The 22,083-nt window shown below is 43.0% G+C and overlaps 1 protein-coding gene across 1 annotated transcript; it reads right to left on the minus strand.

Moving 5' to 3' along the window:
* Window positions 1–302: 302 nt before the first annotated feature.
* Hcls1 (hematopoietic cell-specific Lyn substrate 1) lies at window positions 303–21,711 on the minus strand. Its single transcript, XM_003469234.5, has 14 exons — window positions 21,587–21,711; window positions 19,140–19,223; window positions 18,485–18,558; window positions 9,940–10,069; window positions 9,006–9,116; window positions 7,093–7,147; window positions 4,553–4,663; window positions 4,015–4,070; window positions 3,319–3,388; window positions 2,586–2,797; window positions 1,942–2,046; window positions 1,265–1,472; window positions 1,068–1,133; window positions 303–874 (listed from the first exon to the last, which is right to left on the minus strand). The coding sequence occupies exons 2-14, from the start codon at window positions 19,221–19,223 to the stop codon at window positions 738–740; spliced, it is 1,419 nt and encodes a 472-aa protein (XP_003469282.1). The 5' UTR covers window positions 21,587–21,711; the 3' UTR covers window positions 303–737.
* Between the last annotated feature and the right edge of the window lie 372 nt (window positions 21,712–22,083).

A 22,083-nucleotide genomic window follows, 5' to 3' on the forward strand; every position in this document is an offset into this window, starting at 1 on the left:
ACAAGGGGGCCTGGACTTTCTTGAGCAAAGGCTCTAAATCCTCCCCAACCTCATCTGAGTTTGTCTCCTCCTAGCTTTAGTACTTTCTGTGGGTCAGATATGCCTGTTCCTCCTTCCTATCCTATAATTTGTGTTTCTTCTCAAGAGTCACTGTTGATTTTCAGGGTGCCAGGGGGAGGGCAAAGGGATGGGCAGTGGTAGGGGAGGTGTCTTCTGGTCATGCCTGGAAAAGGAATGGGGAATGGAAGCCACAAGGGACAGGGCCATCAATGGCTGCACAAAAAGTATCACTTACATATGCATAGAGGTGAGAGAGAGTCCTACTTTATTTTCCACATTAGGGCTGAACAGAGAAAAGGTTCAGGGATAAACCTGTGGGGAAGAAAAGTGGGCGAAGGCACCACCAGGGAAGCCACACAGTCTAGAGAGCAACCTGGGAAGCCCAGGGCTCAAAAGGGAGGAGACCAGAATTGGGATGTTAGTGGGTACACTCTTGGAGAAAGAGCCAGGACTATGGGACAATATCCTCTAGCTCATGCATGATACGATTCTGAGGGGAAAGAAACCCCCCATCCTCATGCTGTCTCCACCCAAAGCCCTTAATAAAGCGGGAGGGGAAGTCTGTCCAGAACAGCAGGTAACACGTGGCGTCTGTCAGGCACTCAAATGGTGTTGGGGTGGAGGCACAGCCACTTTGGACACAGGAAGTCACAGTAGCAGTAGACGGAAAAGGCCAGTTACTGGAGAAGCTTGACATAATTTGCAGGGAAGAGTCCAAAGTGACCGCGACATTGTCCCCGCCACCAGCCCTCATCCACCATCTCGATGTCAGTGATAATGTCGTCTGGATCAAAGGACAGCTCATCGCTTCCCTCTGGAGGGAGGCATTAGGAGAGAGCATTAGGATGGTTAGCTGGGAATCTCTCCGTGCCTGCCCATGCCCGCTCTAAGCCTCAGGGAAAGAAACGGGTCCGGCTTTCCCTTCATGCTGAACCAGGCCCTCCCTTGACTCCTGGGACCCACCCCCCATCCCTTGTACCCAGCTCCTTGGACCCCTCCACACTCACCTCCTTGGTAATCATACAGGGTGACAGCTGAGATCCCCACAGCCCCATCTCTGCTGCCTGATGATCCTGCACAATGAGAAATACAAGCATGTTTTCAGCCACATGGAGAAGGCAGACACACAGGTCCTGCAGGGCCATGTGGAAACTGCTCCAGATTCGGGAGACAGTTCTCCCCCACTCCTGACACCACCACTTACCAGCCTGGGCAGAAGGAGCTGAGGAGTCCTCGGGCTCCAGCACATCCTCGTAGTCCCCCTCGGCCTCTTCATCGTGCTTGCTAATCTCTTCAACGTCCTCGTAGTCATTTTCAGGCTCGGGTTCAGGCTCTACTTCGTACACTGGCTCTTCTTCCACTTGGAAGCCTTCTGGGGTCCTAGGGGGCAGAGCTGGAGGCTCTTCATCATCCTGAAAAGAGACAGAGTAGGGCAGGTGACTTCTACTCTGCAGGAGGAGTCAGTGGAGGCTTTGTGGGGGACACTAAGGCCCCCCCCACCGTTACAGCCCTGCTGCCTATGCCCTTCCACTAAGAGCCTCTGCTCAGGGACACAGGCCTGCAGTCATCCCACCTACCTCCCCAGAGCCTCAAAACACCTGCCAGGAGGTGAGGGGAGAAAAATGTAAAAGGTGTGAGGGAGTGGGAGATAAGTCAGAGCCCTGGGAAGGCCAGGAAAACATGGAGCGAAGGGCCTCGGGACAAGGCTAAGGGAATTGGCTGCCCTAGTTTGTCTAGGACGGGGCAGAGCTTTCTAGAATACAAGCCTTTCAGGGCTAAGACCATAACAGTCCCGGGAAAACCATGATGGATGATTACCTTACCCCTGCCTTAGACTCGAGGAGTAGGGTAGGGAGCGGAGAAGTTCTGGGCTTTGCTTACCTCCAGGGGATCCTGCTTCGTGGGCAGGGAGGGCGCTGGGCATTCCCTGCTGGGTCTTACAGGCTCGGGCTCTGGTGGTACGTGACTCTGTGCTGGAGGCCAGGCCTGTGGAGAATGAAGCATCCTTCCAGTAAGCACACACTGCCTGCATGCTTACATTTCCCAAGAAACCCTCCCGGTCTCTGCCAGTCCAAACAGAACTCCTCCCTCAAGATCGGCTCCAACCTGAAGTGACAGCTCTTTCCTCAGTTCCTTTATGGTGACCTGCCTTCAGTTGTACTAGGTAAGTTCTGTTGGTTATTTTTTCTGACAATCTGTTATACAAGGCCAATTACACAGTCAGATGGAATTTTCCTGATGACAAAGACAGCAGACTGCCAGGCATGGTGGCTCATGCCTGTAGTCCCAGCACTGGGAGGCTGAGGTAGGAGGACTGTTGTAAGTTCGAGATTTGGCCTACAAAGTGAACTCAAGGCCAGCCTGAACTGCATAGCGAGACCCTGTCTTAAAAAGCCAAAAAAATAAGAAAGAAAGAAAAAGAAAAGACAGCAGACATAGGACACAGGACAGGCCTTTGCCATCATCTGAACCCCTCAGAGCTGACCAAGGGTCTCTGGATGCTGATGTTGAGTCCGGGTGCTTACCTCTGAGGAGATTTTCTTGGGCGGTGGGGCTGGCGCTGCTGGCTCTTCCACAGGAGCTGCTGGCCGTCGAGCCTCTTGGCTCATCTTCACCACAGCCTTCCGCTCCTGTTGCTGTCTGGCCATCTGCTTTGCCTTCTCCTCTTCCTCCAGCTTCCTCTTCTCCTCAGCCATGGACTCAAATTTTGCCTTCAGTCCACGTGCACCACTGGAAGCTGCAGACATAGGCAGGAATCAGTTAATATCTAGGAGGAGAGAAGACGGGGGAGAGGACTCCTGGAGGGGAGGTAGAGAGGTGGCGATGGAAGAGTGTAAGAGGATGGTTTGGCCCTGGACCTCAGATTTCCATTTGACGAGTCTGCGTGACCTCAGAATCTTGTCCTTCCTAAATCATAGGCCTTGGTGCCCTAACCAACATCCTTTCCTATCTACCTTCCTTAAATCTATAATGCTCTCTAGCCACCACCATCTTCTGCCTCCTCCCAAGTTCCCACCCCAACCATCTTTCCCAATCTCCATAACTGTGTTCTTTGCTCCCACTTGGTTTCCCAACACTACTCCATCTCCATGTCCACTTGATATGGCTTTTCTAGGAGACAAAACCTGGAATGTGAGTGTGGAGATCAAGTCATTCTCAGCTGATCTAAGCAGTTGATGGTGTGCAGAAGATAGTCTCAGGAGAAGGGAAGGGAGAGGAGACTAATGATCACAGATGGAGAGGATCATTAAGACTCACCAGCTTCTATGGGTGTCGTCTTCTTATAGGCCGTGGTTGGGGCCTCCATCTCATTGAAGCCAACAGCACTCTACAGGTAAGAGGATGGTATGTGTGGTGTGGGGCAGGAACAGGAGTGGCCGTGACCCACAAGGCAGTATGGAGGCACTGGGGCCACTCTAGGAGACATCCCTTACCTATGTGATGCTCAGTGGTAGCACAGGGTTCTCCAATTTTGCTTTGTAGCAGAGAAGGGTAAATATATTCTCACCTGATAGCCTCAGCCCTCCTTTCTAGAAACTCAGTGTACTAAGAATCTCATGTGTCCAAGTCCAGCTGCCTGGAAGGTCACAGAACCCCTAGCTAAGGCAGGAGGAGCAACTAACATAGAAAGAGGAAAATTGCATGGGGAAGAAAGAGACTAAAGACTGTGTCAAACCATGCCAAGCAACCCCGTGAAACTTCACATCGGACAGCAGCTTTCCTTGGCATTTATCTCTCCCTCTGTCTCTCCTTGCTGCCCTCATCTCCTCAGTTAAAGCTCGGGCTGTAGAATTCATGTCCATCAGATTTCGAAGACAGTCCGTGGGAGAGCAAGAGCCCAGTGGGCAGACTCAGGACACACAGCACCCTGTCCCTCCCTGCCCCAGCACTGCCACTCACTATTCTCCATGTGCTTCCCTCCCTTGTTAAGACATGGCTGTCCTGGTGCTTTACCTTATCCACTCGGTCCTTCTGGATTCCATACTGGCCACCAAAGCCTTTGGCATAATCTGCAAGAAAGAAAGTTCTGAGGGTCAAACAAGAGGTCAAGATGCAGGGAGCGGATGTGGGGAGAGAGAGCAGTGGGAAAACAGACTGAAAACAGGGAAAGGGGGAGCAGAGAGGTACAGAGGAAGTAGTTACCAGAAGACAGAGGCACGGATGGAAAGAGAGGAAAAAGGATGGGAAGGAGGAAGTTAAAGAACAGAGGAGACCCGTGATAGACAAGGAGGAATAGGAGAAGACAGGACAGCCCTCCGCCAAATGCTGAGTCCCTCTGTGAAGCCAAGAGCCTGGAACATTCAGCCAAGCAACCCCGTCCTCAGCGGCCCCCTCTCTGGAGCCTCCTTCCTCTGCTTGCCCTTAACCTGGCAGCTGTCCCCTCTGCCCACCCAGCTGTCTCTCTGTCCCACTCTGTCCCTGCTCAGCTTCCCGCAAGGAAGGAAGCAGGCCCTCGGCTCCTCGGCGGCCTCTCCCTCCCAATCCCACTCACCTCTCTGGGACTCGTGTTTCTCCGTCTCTCCCTTGTAGTCATATCCCAGGGCAGCTTTGTCCTTTTTGTCCTTCTCCACTCCATAACGGCCACCAAAGCCCCGAGAGTAATCTAGTTAAAGGGGCAGTCATGAGAGCCCACTCTCAGCCCATGGGAACATGCTGGAGAAAAGTTGGGAGGCAGAGAGACGGGGGCTTGGGGAGAGAGCAGCCTCAGGCACAGGCTGGCTTGATTGAACACTGGCCCCCCTTTCCCTCTCCTTCCTGGCTTTCATCCCCTAGAGGACCATTTCAACACCCAGCCCACCAATTTTTGCAAGGAAGGGACAAGTATAGAAAGTGTGCGGAGAGATCGTTAGGACAAAAGTACAGACAGAGATGTGAAATACACCTTTGCTCTATGCTGATATAAACAGAGATGTGAGCAAAAATGTAACACTTTCTTAAACAGTGAAACTCAAAAGAAGAAAATCTTGATTCCACAAAGATCCAGAGGAGGCAAGCTGAGTATGTGTGAGGGTAATTGAGAGGTGACATCACAGGGAATGTAGAGCATCTTACATTCCAAATTAGGATCTAAAGTCTGGGGTTCTGATATCTGTACAACAGCAGACAAAGCAGGGGAATGGGAGCCACAAATGAGACTATGTCTAGTCCTAATAAAAGAATTCTAGAGAAGCATTCTCTTGTCCAGGAAATGGAGAAAGGGCTTGTAGTTTGTTCAGCATTTGATGGGGGAAATTTAATTGTGAGATCTGAACACTTGAGGCCCTATACCTTACAAAGGTTAAGTAGACAATGAAGGAATCTCAAGCAACATAGGTACAATGGACAAACTTCTTGAAAAGTACAACATGCTAAGCTGACTTAAGAAAAAACAGGAAGTCTGAACAAACCTGTATGCATTTAAGAAATTGTACTCAACAAGGACAAAAAATGAACCATTACTATTAACAGCTCTAGAACTAGGCCAGGAGTGGAATCCAGATTTCTTTATATTAGGTTCAAAGTATATGAAACTCCTATAAAACAAATATCCCTGTCCCCCCTGAAATAAGTTCACAAAAATGAGAAAATAAATAACTACTAACGAAAGCAGATTATTCAAGCAGAATTAACTCCCAAGAACTGCAAATGATAAAATTTTTGAAATAAGCTATAAAACAAATACATTTAAAATGATTAATAGCTTGAAGAAGGGAGGGTGTCTTATAGAAAACATTATGGAAAAAGAACCAACATATTTGCAATAGAACCAAAGTGACTTGCAAGAAATGAACACACTTGCAACTTAAAATTGTAGTGTGAAATTTAAACAATAATTTGCCATATCTATAGGGAGGGGGGATTAGTGAATATATCATCGATCAATGAGAATTAACCAAGGCACAGCACAGTGAGGTAAAGAGATGAAAATAAAGCAGAGAAATTAAGAGATACCGAGAAGAGAATGAAAAGATCTAATATGCACCTAGTGGAGTCCAGGAGGAGGAATAAAACCCGAGAGCAGAGAGGAACTGTCCAAAGAGAAAACGCCTGAGACCTCCACAATGAGGCTCATGCTTGAGGCAGGAGAGCAGAAATAAGTCTCATGTTGGATCATAGAATAGATCTAAAACCTACACATACATCAGAGACAAAACAAAAACCTTTAAAGTTTCCGGAAAAGACAGAGATAAGTTATGTTATCTACAGAGAATGATGATGATTAGATTGACACAAGACATGCCAAAAAAAATGAAATATTGTCAATGTGATGTAGGAAAAATAAAAATGAAGAGTGGTACAAGATAAAAACATTGTTTAAAGACTGACATTTCCTCCAGAATCTCTTACTAAAAGAGTTAACAAACCATCTACTTTAACAAGAAAAAAATGAAAGAAGAAAAGAGGAAACAATGAAATACAATAAACAATGATGAGCCTAGAGACTGACCGCTAGTCAGTTTAAGTAAGCATTATTGTTGGACAAGACATCATGCCTATATCTTATACTCTGAATAACTACTACGAAGATAGCAATGTACAATGTACTTAATTATTGTAACTCCTCTACTAACCTGCTTTGAGACTCTGTTTTATAGTTATTTTTATTTTTTTCTTTTTAAAATAAATAAATAAGCATTCACTATGTAATAATGAGGGACAGGATAAACTCTAGATATAACCAATATTACCAGACAGCAACAACGTGGAAGAACGCAGAAAGAATCCATGGTAGAGAGAATGCAGTTAAAATATTCTAAGTCTCTTATATTATTCATGAACAAGTGGCAATTAGTTTTAAATTCAAGTCAAAGATACAACTTAAACTTTAAGGGGAGCCTAGCATAAAGGAGTGGTATACCTTAGTTTTAATCATCATAGGAAAAAAGAGATTAAAAGAAACTTGACCAATCTCGTAGAAAGCAATAAAAGCATGACCAGAAGCGGGAGCTGGGCAGTGGGACCCAGGGGAGCTGAGGGAGGCTCCTGGGAGGTGATGTCTTAGCAGGACTGTGGTGGCCAGGTAGGTGTGGAGGCTGAAGCGCAGTTCCTTGCCTTTCTGAGATGCGTGCTTCTCTACTTCTCCTTTGTAATCAAAGCCCACTGCTGACTACAGAGAAGAGAACAAAGAACTAGTTAGAATCCGAGAATTCAGCCTTCTCCCCAACAGCCCACCCTTACTCCCAGCTCAGCCCCCGAGGCAGTGCACAGGGCTCAAGGGTGGGTATGGGGTTTACGTAGACGGTCTGGATGGCTGGTGCCAGGCAGTGGACTACAGGACAATGAGCACAGCCTGTGGATGCAGACAGTTCTAGAGCCAAATCTTACCTCCCTGTTCACAGCTGTATAGCTTTAGGCGGGTTCCTTAATTTTACTGAACACTGATCTCTTCAAATAAAAAATGAGAAGTACATCTGCCGCATCTACCTCAACTGTAGAATGAGAGAAATGATCCCTCTTCATCTGGGACAACATGACAACTAAAGGGAACAAGATCACTCTATCTGTCTCCCTATCATCTGTCTACCTGTCTATCATCCATCTATCTACCTATCATCTATCTATCCATCTATATCTATCTCTCACCTGCATTGAGTCCTTCACTAAACCACTATTTTTCTTCTTAAATAATCTTCTCAAGACTGAAATGAGATAACAGAAAAATGCCCTATAAACTATACAGACCATGCACATGTACTGCTGGTTGACTTGCCATTCAGTTTCATTGTGCAGCAGTGCAAACACAAACATGGGTATTTAGGTGGGATGGGAGCAATCCGGAGCAGCTGGATCCTAGCTGGCTCCAGGACCAAGAGCACTGGCCAGACACCCAACATCACCTCAGAGCAGCATTTTCATTGGTTCAGTAACTACAGGTCTCCAAGCAAGTCTAGATATGATGGGTGCTAAGGAGTATTGTTTTTTGATTTACATGACACTAAATTATGTAGGTGATTAAGTTTGTAGCAAACTATCATTGCCTTTAAAATTATTTTCTGTGTTTTCCTCTCCTTTATTGCATGTTTTCAACTTTCTGGGTTTGATTTGGTTCCCCCCTCACACACACACACATTACCTATGCAAACAATTAACTTCTAGCACTTAGCTTTATGGATTCAGTATCACCAAATTAGCAATAGCTGATAAATTTTTAAAAATCTCAGTCATTTGTGAGGGAGATGTCCTCTCTCATTGTGCAGCTGTAGGAAAAAAGACATCAGCCTGCACCATGAATTATAAATTCAGAGTCTGATTTAATAACTGTGGAACGATGGGCTTCAGTGAATCCAGTTTTATTCTCCTATTCTGTGTATCAGCCTGTAATCATACTGTGTTATGCTTTCTCCTTAAGATCACTCTTGTACAAAGGAATCTATAAACAGCTGGACTTTAGAGACTGATGTTAATCCTGTGAAAAGTAACTCTTACCTTCTAAGAATTTATGATCCTAATCACTTTAGTTAGTTTTTTGCTGCCATAGTACTAATATTTACACTGACCTCACCTTTCCTGGAAGGCATCAACATTTATTTATAAGGTTTGGATGTAAGTCCAGAAGAATAATTTCGGAAATTCTGTCTGCTCACTTCATGTGCGCAGGTATAATAAATTGAGGAGGTCTTATTCGAACAGAGTTTGAAGACCTTTGTCTTAATTTATTTCTATTTTGTAGGCTGGACATGGAGCCTGGGGCCTCCTGTATGCTAAGCAAGTTCCCTCCTGCTGAGCTGCACGCCCAGCCCAGGTCCTCATTTCAACAAATGCCTTCAGCTGAGCATGTTGCTGCCAATGTTCACACCAGGGAACCTGATGAGGGAGGTCACAGGAACTATCCTTATGGTGATGCCTGACTCCAATATCCACTGTCTTTTACCTTAAAACGTGTGTCTACATCTCCTTGGGGGTGAGTGTTGGTAAGTCCCACAAGATTGAAGGAGAAAGGTCTGAGGAGGAAGGTTGTCACTTACTTTGTCGGCTCTGTCTCTCTCAACTCCATATTTGCCCCCAAAGCCTTTAGCAGCATCTGTCTGTGAAGAGTGTTTCCCCACCTCCGCGACATACTCATGGCCCACAGCACTCTGAGAAAAAGTAAGAAAGAATGAGGCAAGGGGCCAAGCCACCTTGGAAAAATAGATACAGAGATGCATGGATGTTAGCATGGGACGTTGTTAGCATACAAAAAACTTTCATCTCTTGCAGTGGCACCACGTAATGTGTGACAGGAGAGCATGGTGACTCTTCCCGGACCCCTGTGCCTCCCTCGCTGCCGTTAGGGAGACATCATTCAGAGGTTGCCCAGAGGATGGGCGAGGGCCACAGGAAATAGTAGACCAGGTACACTGAACAAAAACACCTAAAACAAGGCCACCAAATAAAAGTGAGCAGTTTGAGGGAGATCCAAGGGGACTGAGTGGATGATACCATGACTGGAGTGAATTTTTCACTAAAACAGTTATGTTTTTGTCCTCTCTCTTATGTGTGGCCACCAAAGTTTAGAAGTAGATCCTGAACTTTTCTACAACACATAATGGGTAATATGAATATATACCAAATAATCACTAAACACATAGAAAAAAAAGCAAGTAAAGGAGCATCTTAGACACAATACATTTTAAAAAGCAGCAAATGACTCTAAAGCCCATTTTTCTCCTCCATTTTCCCAGATAGTGCGCTGGGGGCTGCACAGGGCCAGCTACTCTGAGTTCTTGACTATTTTCTGTCATCTACATCTTAATGAACTGAGATAAAAAAAAAAATTGATACTAACCATATGTTGACATTCTATTTTAAATCCCAAACTAATACTGTACTTTTAACAAGCTCTAAATCATAAGCCAACACATAAGTCAATGAATCATTTATCGTTTATATTTTAAAGCAAATTTCTCCCTTTCAACTCACTTTGTCCATTCGGTCTCTTTCCACTCCGAAGCGCCCTCCATAGCCGTGGGATGCTTTGGGCCCTGACTCCATCTCTTTCTTCTTGAGAACATCGTGTTCCTCTGACACTTTACTCCTCAGCTGGTGGATGCTGGAAGTAACCACATGATGAGACCTGACGCAGGAAGGCCAAGGAACCCACCCTTCCAGGGAAACACACTTCAAGGTCTGTCTGCTCAGGTGTAGCAATAACCTGAGTCCCCACAGCATACTGGTGATGGTTCTGCAAGCCCAGCTCAGTAGACCTGTGGATGACAGCCTGATGGAAATTCTTCAGGAGCCATTCGAATTTCCTCTATCTATTATTTTGCTCATGAACATAACCTGTTGGAGACCACTACGAAGCAAAGCGGCTCTGAGCAGGATTTAAATTTTACTAATTGGCTTTCTATGTTATCTGTGAGTCTGTCCTAGGCCTAGGCCTCTTGCCTGGTGACAGGAACTGGTTCATAGTAAGTGAACCTCTGTGAATCACTGATCCTTGCTGAGGCCTGTAGTGGCCTGTGAGGCCAGAGATATCTCAAAGGACAAGATAAGGCCACAACTGTGGACACTCTGGCTCCAACCCCAATTAACAAAGTAGAGACTACAGCTGCAAAGATTACTCCTACAGGCTCACTTCTACCATGTCTTCATGATAAGTCAGTGCTACTGAACTGACTTGATTCATTACTTGGAGACATCCTTGAAGTGACTCCCAAGGTCCTGCTCATTGCCTGAACTTTCCTCTGTCTCTCCGCCTTTTGTTCTTGGTCCTAATATAAGTGGACTGATCCAGAGAAGCCTTTGTCTTTACCCTCAAAGCCTTGAGCTTAATTAAAGGGTTTTGACCCTCCTGGAACCCTAAAAATCATGCAATTTGTCTCTTTTTATTTAACCTCTGCCGTACACTCGTTTGGGAGATTGGGGATCTAGGACAAAACCCGATAATAATCTTCTGATCTTATACCTATTTTTCATGTTCTCTGGTATTAGAGTACAATGATTCTATATTGTAATAACTGGGACATTACCGTTCTCTCTGAGTGGACCTTTTTTCTATCAGTTTGGTGACTGATCTTAAGAAGCATAAAAATATTCATATGTACTTGGGCCCACACGTTCTAAAGAGTGTACTCCAAAGAAATAATTTTAAATACTTACAGCAGAGCTTAATGTTTAATCATTCATTAAAACTGTATATATGGTACCAGAAAGCAAGAAAAAAATCTATATGACCAATAACTGGAAAATAATTTAGAAAATTGAAATATCACCTTTTAGCATATATTAGAAGTCACTAAAAGTGAAGATTATAAAAATGCAGCATTGGAAAACTTTATTTATGCATAAGTATTTGTAATTTTTTTTAAATCAAGAATTAACATCTTGAACCCTTCCACCCCAAGCCCAATAGTTTCTAAGGCACTAATAACAAAAACTAACTATAAGAATCAGTGCTCCCCAGATCCTGCCATGGTGGGACTTAGGCAGCTTATTCATCCGCCTTCTTGGGAAATGCCCCTGGCATGGGCCAGGAGGAGAACCAGCCTTTCCCATTAGCCTACCTGTGTGCAGGCTGAGAATCAAACATCACCCTTCCTCGCTTAGCAACTGTGGATAGATGTCTCAGTATCTCTTAGGAAGATAATCATATGCAATATAGCACATATGGGGGATTTCCTTTTATCTTCTGTTTGAAGGCAAAGGCTGTTTTCACTGTTTTGTTATGTTTGTTCTGCTCTATTCAATACTCTCTTTCAATTGATTTTGTAACGTTCTGGTTTTGGTTTGATTTTACTATACCCAATTGACTGGACAACTATTGTGAAGATAACGAGATATACTCTGATAGCTGTTACTGTTATCCCAGTACCATGCTGTGAAGTTCTGTACCAATTTCACTGTATTGTCTCAATTGGCTTTGTTCTGCCTTGTTCTGTTGTATTTTTACTATCTTAAAAATAAAATTTTAAAAAACTAACTATAAATTCACAAATCATTAACTGTTATAATCATTTAAAGCCCAAGTAACTTTGATTTGGGATACTGCTCAGTAAGAGTGGGAAAATCAAAGGCGGTATCATCTACTTCACATTCACTTTCTTCTTCAAAAAGATTAGACAGACCTCTGCCAGTGGGCTCAGCCTGAGAATATGAAACCACAGCTCAGCACCAGTGCCATTTTATTTACAGGGATATCCTCTTGGGATTCCCCCATACAAGGACCACTGGGATTCTTTAAAACATTTGAGCAAAAGAATCCCAACTAAAAAAACTTGACTTTCTGCAATAAATAATGCAGGTTTGCTGGGATCTCACTAGCTCAGGTCAGACAGACCGTTTTGTTGCAGGTAGGGTGGCCACCTCAATGGAAATTATCTTCCTTCATGGAAGAACAGATACATCTGGAGGTCTGGTGGAACACTCCCATTAAGGGCCTTTTAAAAGCTTGCTGGGCTTTAGCCACAGTTAATTTTAGAAAGCTGGCTCTGAGCCAGGTTGAATTAATCTAAGTGCTGGAAGAACCCTGTGTTCCCATGTCTCCTCTAACCTGCTGGCAGTGGAGCCCACAGAGATCCTATATTGTAGTTCAACAGAACCAACACTTTAGAACTGGCTGTGTTGGAAAAGCTGCTTGTTCCAAGAATGTGCAAATGACTGTTTAAGGTTGCACAGTCAAAGTGTTTGGATGGAGGACAAAAAAAAAAAGGGTGAACAGTGCTTTTGAGAAAAACTTGCAAGGTTTTAGTGGTTTCAGTGATCTGTTTTTAAATTACATAAATTTTTATTAACAGAATTTCATATGCAATTCCTTCACTCATTACTCATCAAGGTCAATTCAATGAAGTTCTTTGTCTTCAAGATAACCCTTTTTTAAAGAACAGTTGCTTAATTCAGTCATTTTATCATAATGCTTTTTATCTCTATTTGAATTATATAGAATGAAGGCTGCAAAACGCCTGGGATCTTATATTTAAATTTCTCCCAGCGGTTTAATTTAGGAGCATTTCGGGAGGATGCTTCCACTTTGCTCAGACACCTTCTCTAAACATGCATGAATTCATATTCATTTCCTAAGCTACCTCACTGAGGAGCAGTACAGTTATCAAAGGTTTTTTAAAAGTATGAGGCTTTCCATACTTTTTGCTGTCTTGCAATCCCTTATCACAGGCTTAAGAAATAGACCTGTAAGCAAAACAGAACTACAGAATTACTCGATGAGGGGTTTCCGGTAATGTGCAGCCACAGCTCAGCGATTGTTAAATGGTATTTCTACAATGTAGTCATGGACATTTGGAAGTTGAAAATTAACAAATATTAGCTATGGTCATGTGAAATATTTTAGTACAAAATATTACACCTTAACATTGGAAAACATCTCTAACAAAACTTAAAGGTAACCTCAAAAAAAAAAAAAAAAAAAAAAGGAGAGACAAGCTAGACTCATGAGTTAGAAAAGTCAGTCTTATAATTTAGGATGTCAACCCCCTCCATGTCCTATGCATTCAATGTAATACCAATCAAAATCCCAATGGCATTTTACAGGAATTGACTAGCTTATTCTAAAATGTACGTGGAAGTATAATCCACTGGAGTACTGAAGAGTTTTATTTATATTTTTAAAAGAAGTATAAAATGGGAGGACTTTTAATTAATGACTTATAAAGCTACAATAATCTCTGCAAGTCCACAAGCTGTCAGGCTATACGTATAGCTCAGTGAAACAGAATGGAGTTCAGAAATAGATTCACTGTGATATGGTCAAATATTCCAGCTAAGTCAATGGGAATAGATTTCCTTTTTGAGTGTGTGTGTGTGGGGAGGTACCTGGAATCAAACTCAGGACCTCACACATGCCAAGCAGGTGCAGTGCCATTGAGCTATATCCCTGGCCCCAAAGAACAGACTTAAAGTGGCTCTGGACAACTAAATAACCCTGTGTGGGAAAAGATGAGCCTTGGTCTTGATCTTTAAAAAGTCAACTTGAGGGGCTGGGGATTTAGCTCAGTGGCATAAGCGCCTGCCTTGCAAGCAGGCTGTCGTGAGTTCGATCCCTGGTACCGATAAAAATGAAAAAAAGACAAAAAAAAAGTCAACTTGACATTCAATCAAAAGTTAAATGTACAAACTAACCATATAAAACAGAAGAAAATCTTCACAACTCTGGGGCAGATAAGAATTCCTGAGATACACTAACAATAAATATTGTTTGATAAGTTAGACTGCCTTGGAATTAAAATCTTCTGCTCTACCAATGATGTCGTTAATGAAATGAAAGGAAAATTACAATTTGGGAGAAAATATTTGTAAAAGTCATGAATGGTGCAAGATAAAATGCTTAATAAAGTTATTCACAAAAGTAATACAAATTAAAATCATCACATGCCCATAAGAGTAGTTGAAATTAAAATTACTGACCAGGATGTGGCGCTGCTGAGACCTGGGCAATGGTAAATAGGAATGAAAACAGTAAATACCTCCCAAAAAATAGTTGGGTAGTTTCTTTTTTTTTTTTAATTACTTTGTACCCTTTTATGTTGGGTAGTTTCTTAAGAAGTTAAGTAAACTCTTACTATATGACTCAGTGATTTTATTCCTAAATAGTTCCCAAGAGAAATAAAAATATGTGTCAGTAAAAAGATTTGTACCCAAATAGTCATAGTATCTGTGTAATAGATTCAATGTCCAGCAACAAGGTAATGTTAAAACCATGTTATACAATGAGATACTTTTTGACAATAAAAAGAAGCAAAACACTGATTTATACTACACCATGCCTAGGTCTCAAAAACATTACACTGAATGAAAGACAAACTCAAAAGAGTAAAATCATCATTATTTCATTTACACTGTATGTGATATTCTAAGACAGGTAAAATCCCCCCATCTTGGTAAAAAGCAGATCAGTGTTTACCTCCAGACAGAGGTGGAGAAGGGCGGCACTGACTACAAAGAGGCACAAAGAAAATTTTTATGGCAACATAAATACTCTATATCTTGCTTGTATTATATTTTTCTCCCAAATATATGTATGACCAAAATTCACCACACTGGCTGTGTGTGGTGGGCTGCATCTGTAATCCTAGCACTTGGGAAGCTGAAGCAGAAGGATCACTGTGAGTTCAAGGCCAGACTATTTCCTTATAATTATTGTATTCGATAAGGTTGATTTTTAAAATAAGAAAATAAAGAAAAATTAAATGAAATATTTTAGGCATTCGTAAAGAGGTTTGTGCTTATGGATTAAATTATAAAATGTTATTAATGCCAACCCACATGTCATTCTAAAAGGCAATAATTCATAGGAATTTATATTCTATTTCAACTAGAGAATTGCAAACATGACAATATTGTGTTTATTAGAGAGAAACAATGTCATGTATTGGTTAGAATTCAGCTCATGGAGTCAGACTGAGCTGAATTTAAATTGTTAATATATTACTTGTGTCCTTGGACAAACTGTTAAATATCAATACATCTGGTCACTTTTCTGTGAAATCAAGATGACAGCATCATTCTGGGTTTTGCATGATGTCTAATAGCTCCATAATTATTGGCCATCGGCCCCGAGTTAGAGACATGGCTCTCCGCAGTTCCTCCGTGAAGTAGACAGGGCTGGTACTATTATTTCTAATCACATAGGGAAATAGAAACAGGGTAGTGAAATAATTCCCTTTAATGCTTTGATTCCTTATATAGGAGAGCTGAGACCAGTGTCTGGATTTTCAGAATTTTATTTTAATATTCATTTGCACTTGGCATTAAATGTCAGGGCACAAGAAAGTAGACAGGGCCACTGACTCATGCATATTATGGTTAGCACATAGTGAAGATCTAACCTAAGAGCCAGGCAGGTTTCAGGAAGCACCAAAGACCTAGCCTGACACTGTGCTATTCCAAGTGCAATTCTCAACTGTTTTCCACAACAACATAAGAGAAAAAATTGAGAGTACATGTTTAGAAACTTTCATAGCAACTTGATACAGTGATCTTACATATGCTGATTCTAAAAATAAAAATTATGCATGTATTTTCTACTATTTATTTTTCCAGAAATTCATTGTTACTTTATTTTATGAAAATATCGGTCTGTGACAGATTTGAAAATGAACAAACATGAACCCTTTTCCAGAGAGCTTCCTAAGTACTGTCACAGCGTAATAAGGTTCTTTCCTCTGAATCTATACAAGGAAGGATGCCAAAGAAACAAGGGAGCAAGTGGAGCGGGGCGACAGCCTGGGCAGCTCAGGCGCTCTGCTCTGTGCGTGCTGGATGAGGGAGGGATGGATATGTACTTGTTGCTCCCCTTTCCTCCCCTCCATCTCATTTCCCTGCCTCCCTAGATCCCCTCCCAAACTTCACAGTCTAATCTAAATTTATTCCGGACAGACCTAAAAAAAACCCCACACTGGTATGGGGGAGGTAGCAAGATTACTGAGAACCTGTCACTTCCTTCCTGCCTCAGGCCAGCTCAGCTCAGCAACCACCACAGCCTTCTCTGACTTCCCTCTTTGCTTCGAGAGCCTGAGTGATTCGCATCTGACTGTGAAGGCTGGCTTAGCCACAATAACTAGAGAGAACCCAGGAGATTGGAGATTTCATATAGGACTACCCTTTAGAGATCTCTCTGATATATACAGGAAACCAAGGATCAGAGAGGATGAGAGATTTGTCCAAGATGACCTGACCTGAATGCAGCACAGATTGGGCCTGAGTAAATGGCAAGTGAGTAAACTTTTGTGACAATATCTTCGATATTTATTCCAGTGACTACAGATCTAATTAGGTTTACAAGGAGATATGCAGGGATACCAGTCAAAGTGATCTACACCATGGAGTTTTGCAGTCCGTGTAAACACCACTTAGTAAAAAGAAAGCCCATCATCTATTTATATATTTATATTAGTTTTTAAGAAGGAAATTGTAAATAACATCACTGCACAGCCAGGTGCCAAGTCTATAGGAGACAGTGATGTATGCTATTTTATTGAACTCTCATCTTGAATCCTAATCTGGAGGGCAGCTGTTCTAATTTCCACTGATAACTGAGAAGAGATGCAGAGTTTCTGTGTCTATGTTCACATACTTAGCAGTGGCTGAGTGAATCTAAATCTATCTGATATACAAACATAAACTCCCCTACACATTCATAGCAGGTTGTAGAAATCATTTTAAAATGTTCATACCACAGCAAGAGAAGGGTACAATGTGTAGCCTCATCCTGACAGTTTCCAGGATTCCAGGGCTGAGTAGCCTTTGCTCAAAAAGGAAAAGGACCTTTTAAAAAAATCTATGAGCCTGTAGAGGAGTAAGCATCAAAACAGCTTCTTAAAAGATTCCAGTCCTTTTTTTTGTCACCCCAAATACTTCCAGAATTGCTTGCTTAAGAATAATTTTTATTGAAGTATTCAGTTCAAATCAGTTATGTCTGATTACACAATTACATTAGGTACTGAATATTTTCAAACTGCACAAACATATACCTAGTTTTGTTAGTATGTTGCTTATGCCATGTGGGCATCCACTGGTACTTTTTGTAAAACGGGATTAAGACATTACATTGCTAAATGTGTGTGTGTGTGTCCATGTGTGTATTGAAATAGAATTTAAAACTGCATTATTTTTGCCAGTTTGCGTGTAATTGTCAATTCTTTAATTTTATTCTTCTTGTTACACTATTTATTGTGTTTGCTTTCTTTCTATCACTTGACCTTCTGATACTACCCAAAGCAGACAGTCCAGGTTAGATGAGTTCAATAATCGATGGAAGAGAAGAGGCGATCTCAATCTCAAGACACAATCCCACAGAAAACCCTACGTAAGTCAGTGAGTTCCTCCTCTCTTTAATAACAGAGGCTATTTCTAGTAAAATAAACATTGGACTACAATCTTAACACCCTCCGCATCATTGCTTACATAGTTTTAATCATCAGATTTTCCAAATGTCATATTTCTTCATAAAGCCTTGCAACTTCTGCAAAGTAGCCGAAGACAAATTTGCATTTTAAATATTTAGGCCAAGTATGAGATTTGATATTGTCCCTTTACAGCATTTATTCTGATTTCTTCCCCATGATATTTCGGCTAATCCTTCTTTGCCCATGTGAAGTCATTCTACATTCTAAGCAGATATTTGCACTTATATAATTGAAGAGATCAGTGAATGATGATACATGACAGATGGATGACAGGTAGGTAGGTAGACACAACCTTAGCATCTGAGTCACTTATCTCTGAATCTCTCATGACTGACTAAAGAAAGAGAGGCAGTTACTACAGTAGACTCCGTTGGAGAAACAATGGTTGTTAGATATAAAAGGCAGATAATACAGTTAGGGGGATACAAGGAGGGACGTGACATGAGAGCACATGGTAACACATGTACGGCCCATGGAAACAAACTTTAGGAAAAAACCAAACATGCAGACGTGAACCGCCCCTGTTGTGCCTTTCACATATTCCCCTCACTCTCTGTTTTCGTTGTGCTCCCTGAATACCCTGGCCCGGTCCCTCTGATTCTTACTTGATGTGCTCTGTGTGTCCAGAGCCTTCGATGGTCTTGGCTCCCCACCGTTGCTCTTTCTCAGAGATGTCATTCTGTAAAAGACAGCATCCAGCAGGAAATGTGTCACACAAAAAGGGTCATATCTGACAAACATGGCCTCTATTTCCCCTGCATTGGGCAGGGTCTTTGCATCCTAATCCCATGTAAAAATTAAACTGGTGAGTTCTGAAACCTGCATTACTGCCCTGCATCCTTCACACTTTCCCCTTCCTGCAAGATCTCAATCCACCCAGATCACATACATGCAGTCCAAATCTCATCACCTGTGCTCGCTTTGGCAGCACATGCACTAAAATCAGAACCAAATCTTAGATCACAGGCCACAGGAGACCTAGATTCACCTGATGCTCAGTTTCAGGACAGCCTGTCATAACCGGTCAATCACCCTGCCAGACGCGTCCACGCCTGTCTCCTCCAGTCAACACCAGCTATCACACATGTCCCAACACGACAGCTAACTGTCCTGCAGACCCATCCCTCCCCAAGGGCTACCTCAAGGGCCAGGTGGTCCTTTGCTAAGCCCCCGCAGAAGGCTGTACCTTCTGAATATCTGTACCCAGCTTTCTCCCCCACTACACCCTCATTGTCCAAGCAAAGCTACTTCCAAACTTACCACAAAGTCAGGGTCTGTGTCCCAGTCATCACCCTGTGTCTCCACAGAAACAGACACATCATGGCCCACCACTGACTTCCACATCTGAGAATGGCAGGAGACGGCAGGAGCAGGGGTCCAAAGCGTGGAGAGGAGAGAAGACAGGAATGCCGAAATCAGCGACACAGCCACCCAACTTTCCTGCCATTTTTTTCTTAGAAGAAAATAGAATCTTGAGGCATAGCAAGTGGAAGTTCTAGAAGAGCACTCAGAGAAGAGGGTGAGGTTCATGTGAGACATGTGTGGCCTCGGCCTGCGTGAGTCTTGAGAAAAGCATTCAGAGCTGTAGATAAGATTAAATAACCTGGATCCCGAAACTGCTAGGAATATTCACTTGTGTCCAGAGCTTGGCCAGCCAGTGGCTTGCAGTGGTATCACCAGGGACAGGTGCTGGGACAACCACAGAAGTAAAATGCCATTTCACTCAGATTTCTACATATGACTCCTTTCATAGCCATAGAAACAAAAATTAGTCCCACTCCTGGAAAAATAAACCTCTCTTCCTGTCTACTACCTACTTTACTATATTGAGAATTTTTCCAACTCTCACTGCAAGTGCTGTCCCAGTCACTCTGATGCCGGCCACTGCACAAGTGTGGGTAGTTGCTTGGGACAACCAACTGAAATTCCTGCACCGAACAATGGGAAAACATTATTGCTAAGAATAAGTTATTTACCAGTCAACTTAAAAAGGAGATAAATTGTATTTCTAAAGACAATAAATGGTTCAAAAATTGCATGTGGTATATGCCTTACTTTAGGCATCAGAAGGTATTTGATTTCTGTTCACCAAATGAGCATTAAAGAAATATTCTGACTATAAAAGAATCTCACATTGTTATTCTGCTAAGGCTACCCCAGAGTTCCCTCTAGCCTTGCCACTTGGGGCTAAGAGCTGCCTGGTTGCTCTATCTGTGGCCTCCTGGATCTCGAAGTAAGGAGTTTACAATGGACAGTGCTCATCTGCTCTACTGACCCAGGGATCAGGTGCTAGCTGGCAACTCCCCGCCCATCCTGCCCTCTTCAGATAGCTCCTCCCACTGGAGGTCCTCCCCTCCTCTTTGTTATTTCTTAAAGATCTTTTATAGCCAATCCTAGGGCTGTCTTGTCTTTCTACCTAGGCCCCCAGTTTATTGTTTCTGTTTCTACTTGGAAAGTGCATCCTCCCCCACACTGTTTGACTAATACCTTAAAATTCAGCCCAAGGGAAAGTCAGAATAGACTGATTAAAGAAGTTCCAGGGGAAACACTGGAGAGACCTGGATGGAATCAGCCCAGCCCCAGAGCAGCTCTGTCTTTCTGCTGGGACAACAGGTATGGGTGAAAGGTGGAGACACGTAAACAAGACGTGTAATCCTGCATTCTTACAGTTCCTGATTCTCACATCCTGGCTTTCGGGCTTTCTGCAACACAAGGACTCACACAAAAGGCTTGAAAGAAGAAGTCTGAAATATTCATAAGTAATAGGGAAATAATGAGGACTCGGTCTCATGTTTCCTGCAGCTCAGCTGTCTTTTCTCATCAACCTCTTGCCTTTATCCATGTCTAAAAGAGAAAAGCTTCTGACAAAGAGATAACTTAATATTTTTTCACCTACTGACCAAAAATCAAGACAAGATTGCTGTCCAGAAGAGAGAGAGACTAAAGATCTAGTGAAGCATGGTGCCAGGCTGCCAGGCATGAGGCTGAACTGCAGTATCAGGAAAGCACGCAGAGTGGCAGTCAGGAGAGCTGGCAACCTCCGCTGGCCTCTGTGGGCCATGGTTACAGAATCAATGCAGAGGATGTACTCTGCAGGGGACCAGACTAGGTTACTCACAAATACCAACTTCAAAAATCTGGAAAATCGATTCTCAGTTCCTCCGTGGAAAACAAAGGGTCTACCTTGCTGATCTGTAGTCTTTTCTACTTTTAACACTTGAGTTTTGTGATCTTACAGTCATGGCAGCCCAGATTAGGGATCATGCCTGCCCTTGGCCCCCACCAGTCCCCGTTCTCAGCATTACAATAGTAACTGCTTCCTGCTTTGGTCTAGTTCCTCGTGCTTTTGCCTTCCTGTTAGACCCTATTCTCCTCGTCAAGGGAGGTCTGTCTCCATCTCCCATGGTGCTCTTTTAAGTGCAGGAGTAGCAGCCCTTAAGTAGAGTACAGGTTGTCAGAAGCTGGGATCACTTTGTTGGAGTTGGCATGTACATGGCCTCTGAAGCTCCCTTTCTGGGCTGGAATCCTTTCCTCGTCTACATCCTCAGAAGCTTGTTCTCCACAGCTACCGCCTGAGGCCTTCTTGTCAGCAAAGCTTAAAAGCCTACCAGCAGTGGCCTTGCCTCTGCCCAAGGACTAAGTGCCAGGTCGGTTGCTCTTCCACTCTTACCTGTGCTCCCCAAGTTTCCCACCACGCAAGAACCCACCTGTGCGTGTTTGTTCTAAGCTCCCAGCTCTTCACGTCCACACTCAGTAGCCTCTCTGGCTGCTGCCACTTCACAGCAAGAAACTGAATGGCTGCTTCAGTTCCGTATTCAGGTTTTCTGTCATTTCCTGCCACCCCATCCTCACAGCAACTTCCTGAAGTTTGAGTCAGTTCCTTCTCCCTTAGGCACTTGAATCAAAGGGGTTAATTGTTTTGGTACTGGTCTTTTGCTACACTGTAAGAGTGATGGGGCAGTCATAGAAAAGTACTGCTCTCACTCTCAACGTTTGTAATCTTGTCCAGAGAAACAAACATCAAACCAGAAAACTCATTAGAAAGTGCTATATGACAGAACTTGTTGTAAATAGGTGGGCATTTGCATATTGGATATTAAAGGAATTCACAGCATTTAAATCAAGAAAAACTTGGTGGGAAAAGTACATATGGGTTTTGATTAAATTTTCTTTTTTAAAAAACAAATCTATTTGTACATTGCCC

This window comes from Cavia porcellus, unplaced genomic scaffold (genome assembly GCF_034190915.1).
Source record: "Cavia porcellus strain 051 isolate PalLab524CR breed Dunkin Hartley unplaced genomic scaffold, mCavPor4.1 scaffold_15, whole genome shotgun sequence".
Lineage (NCBI taxonomy): Eukaryota > Metazoa > Chordata > Mammalia > Rodentia > Caviidae > Cavia > Cavia porcellus.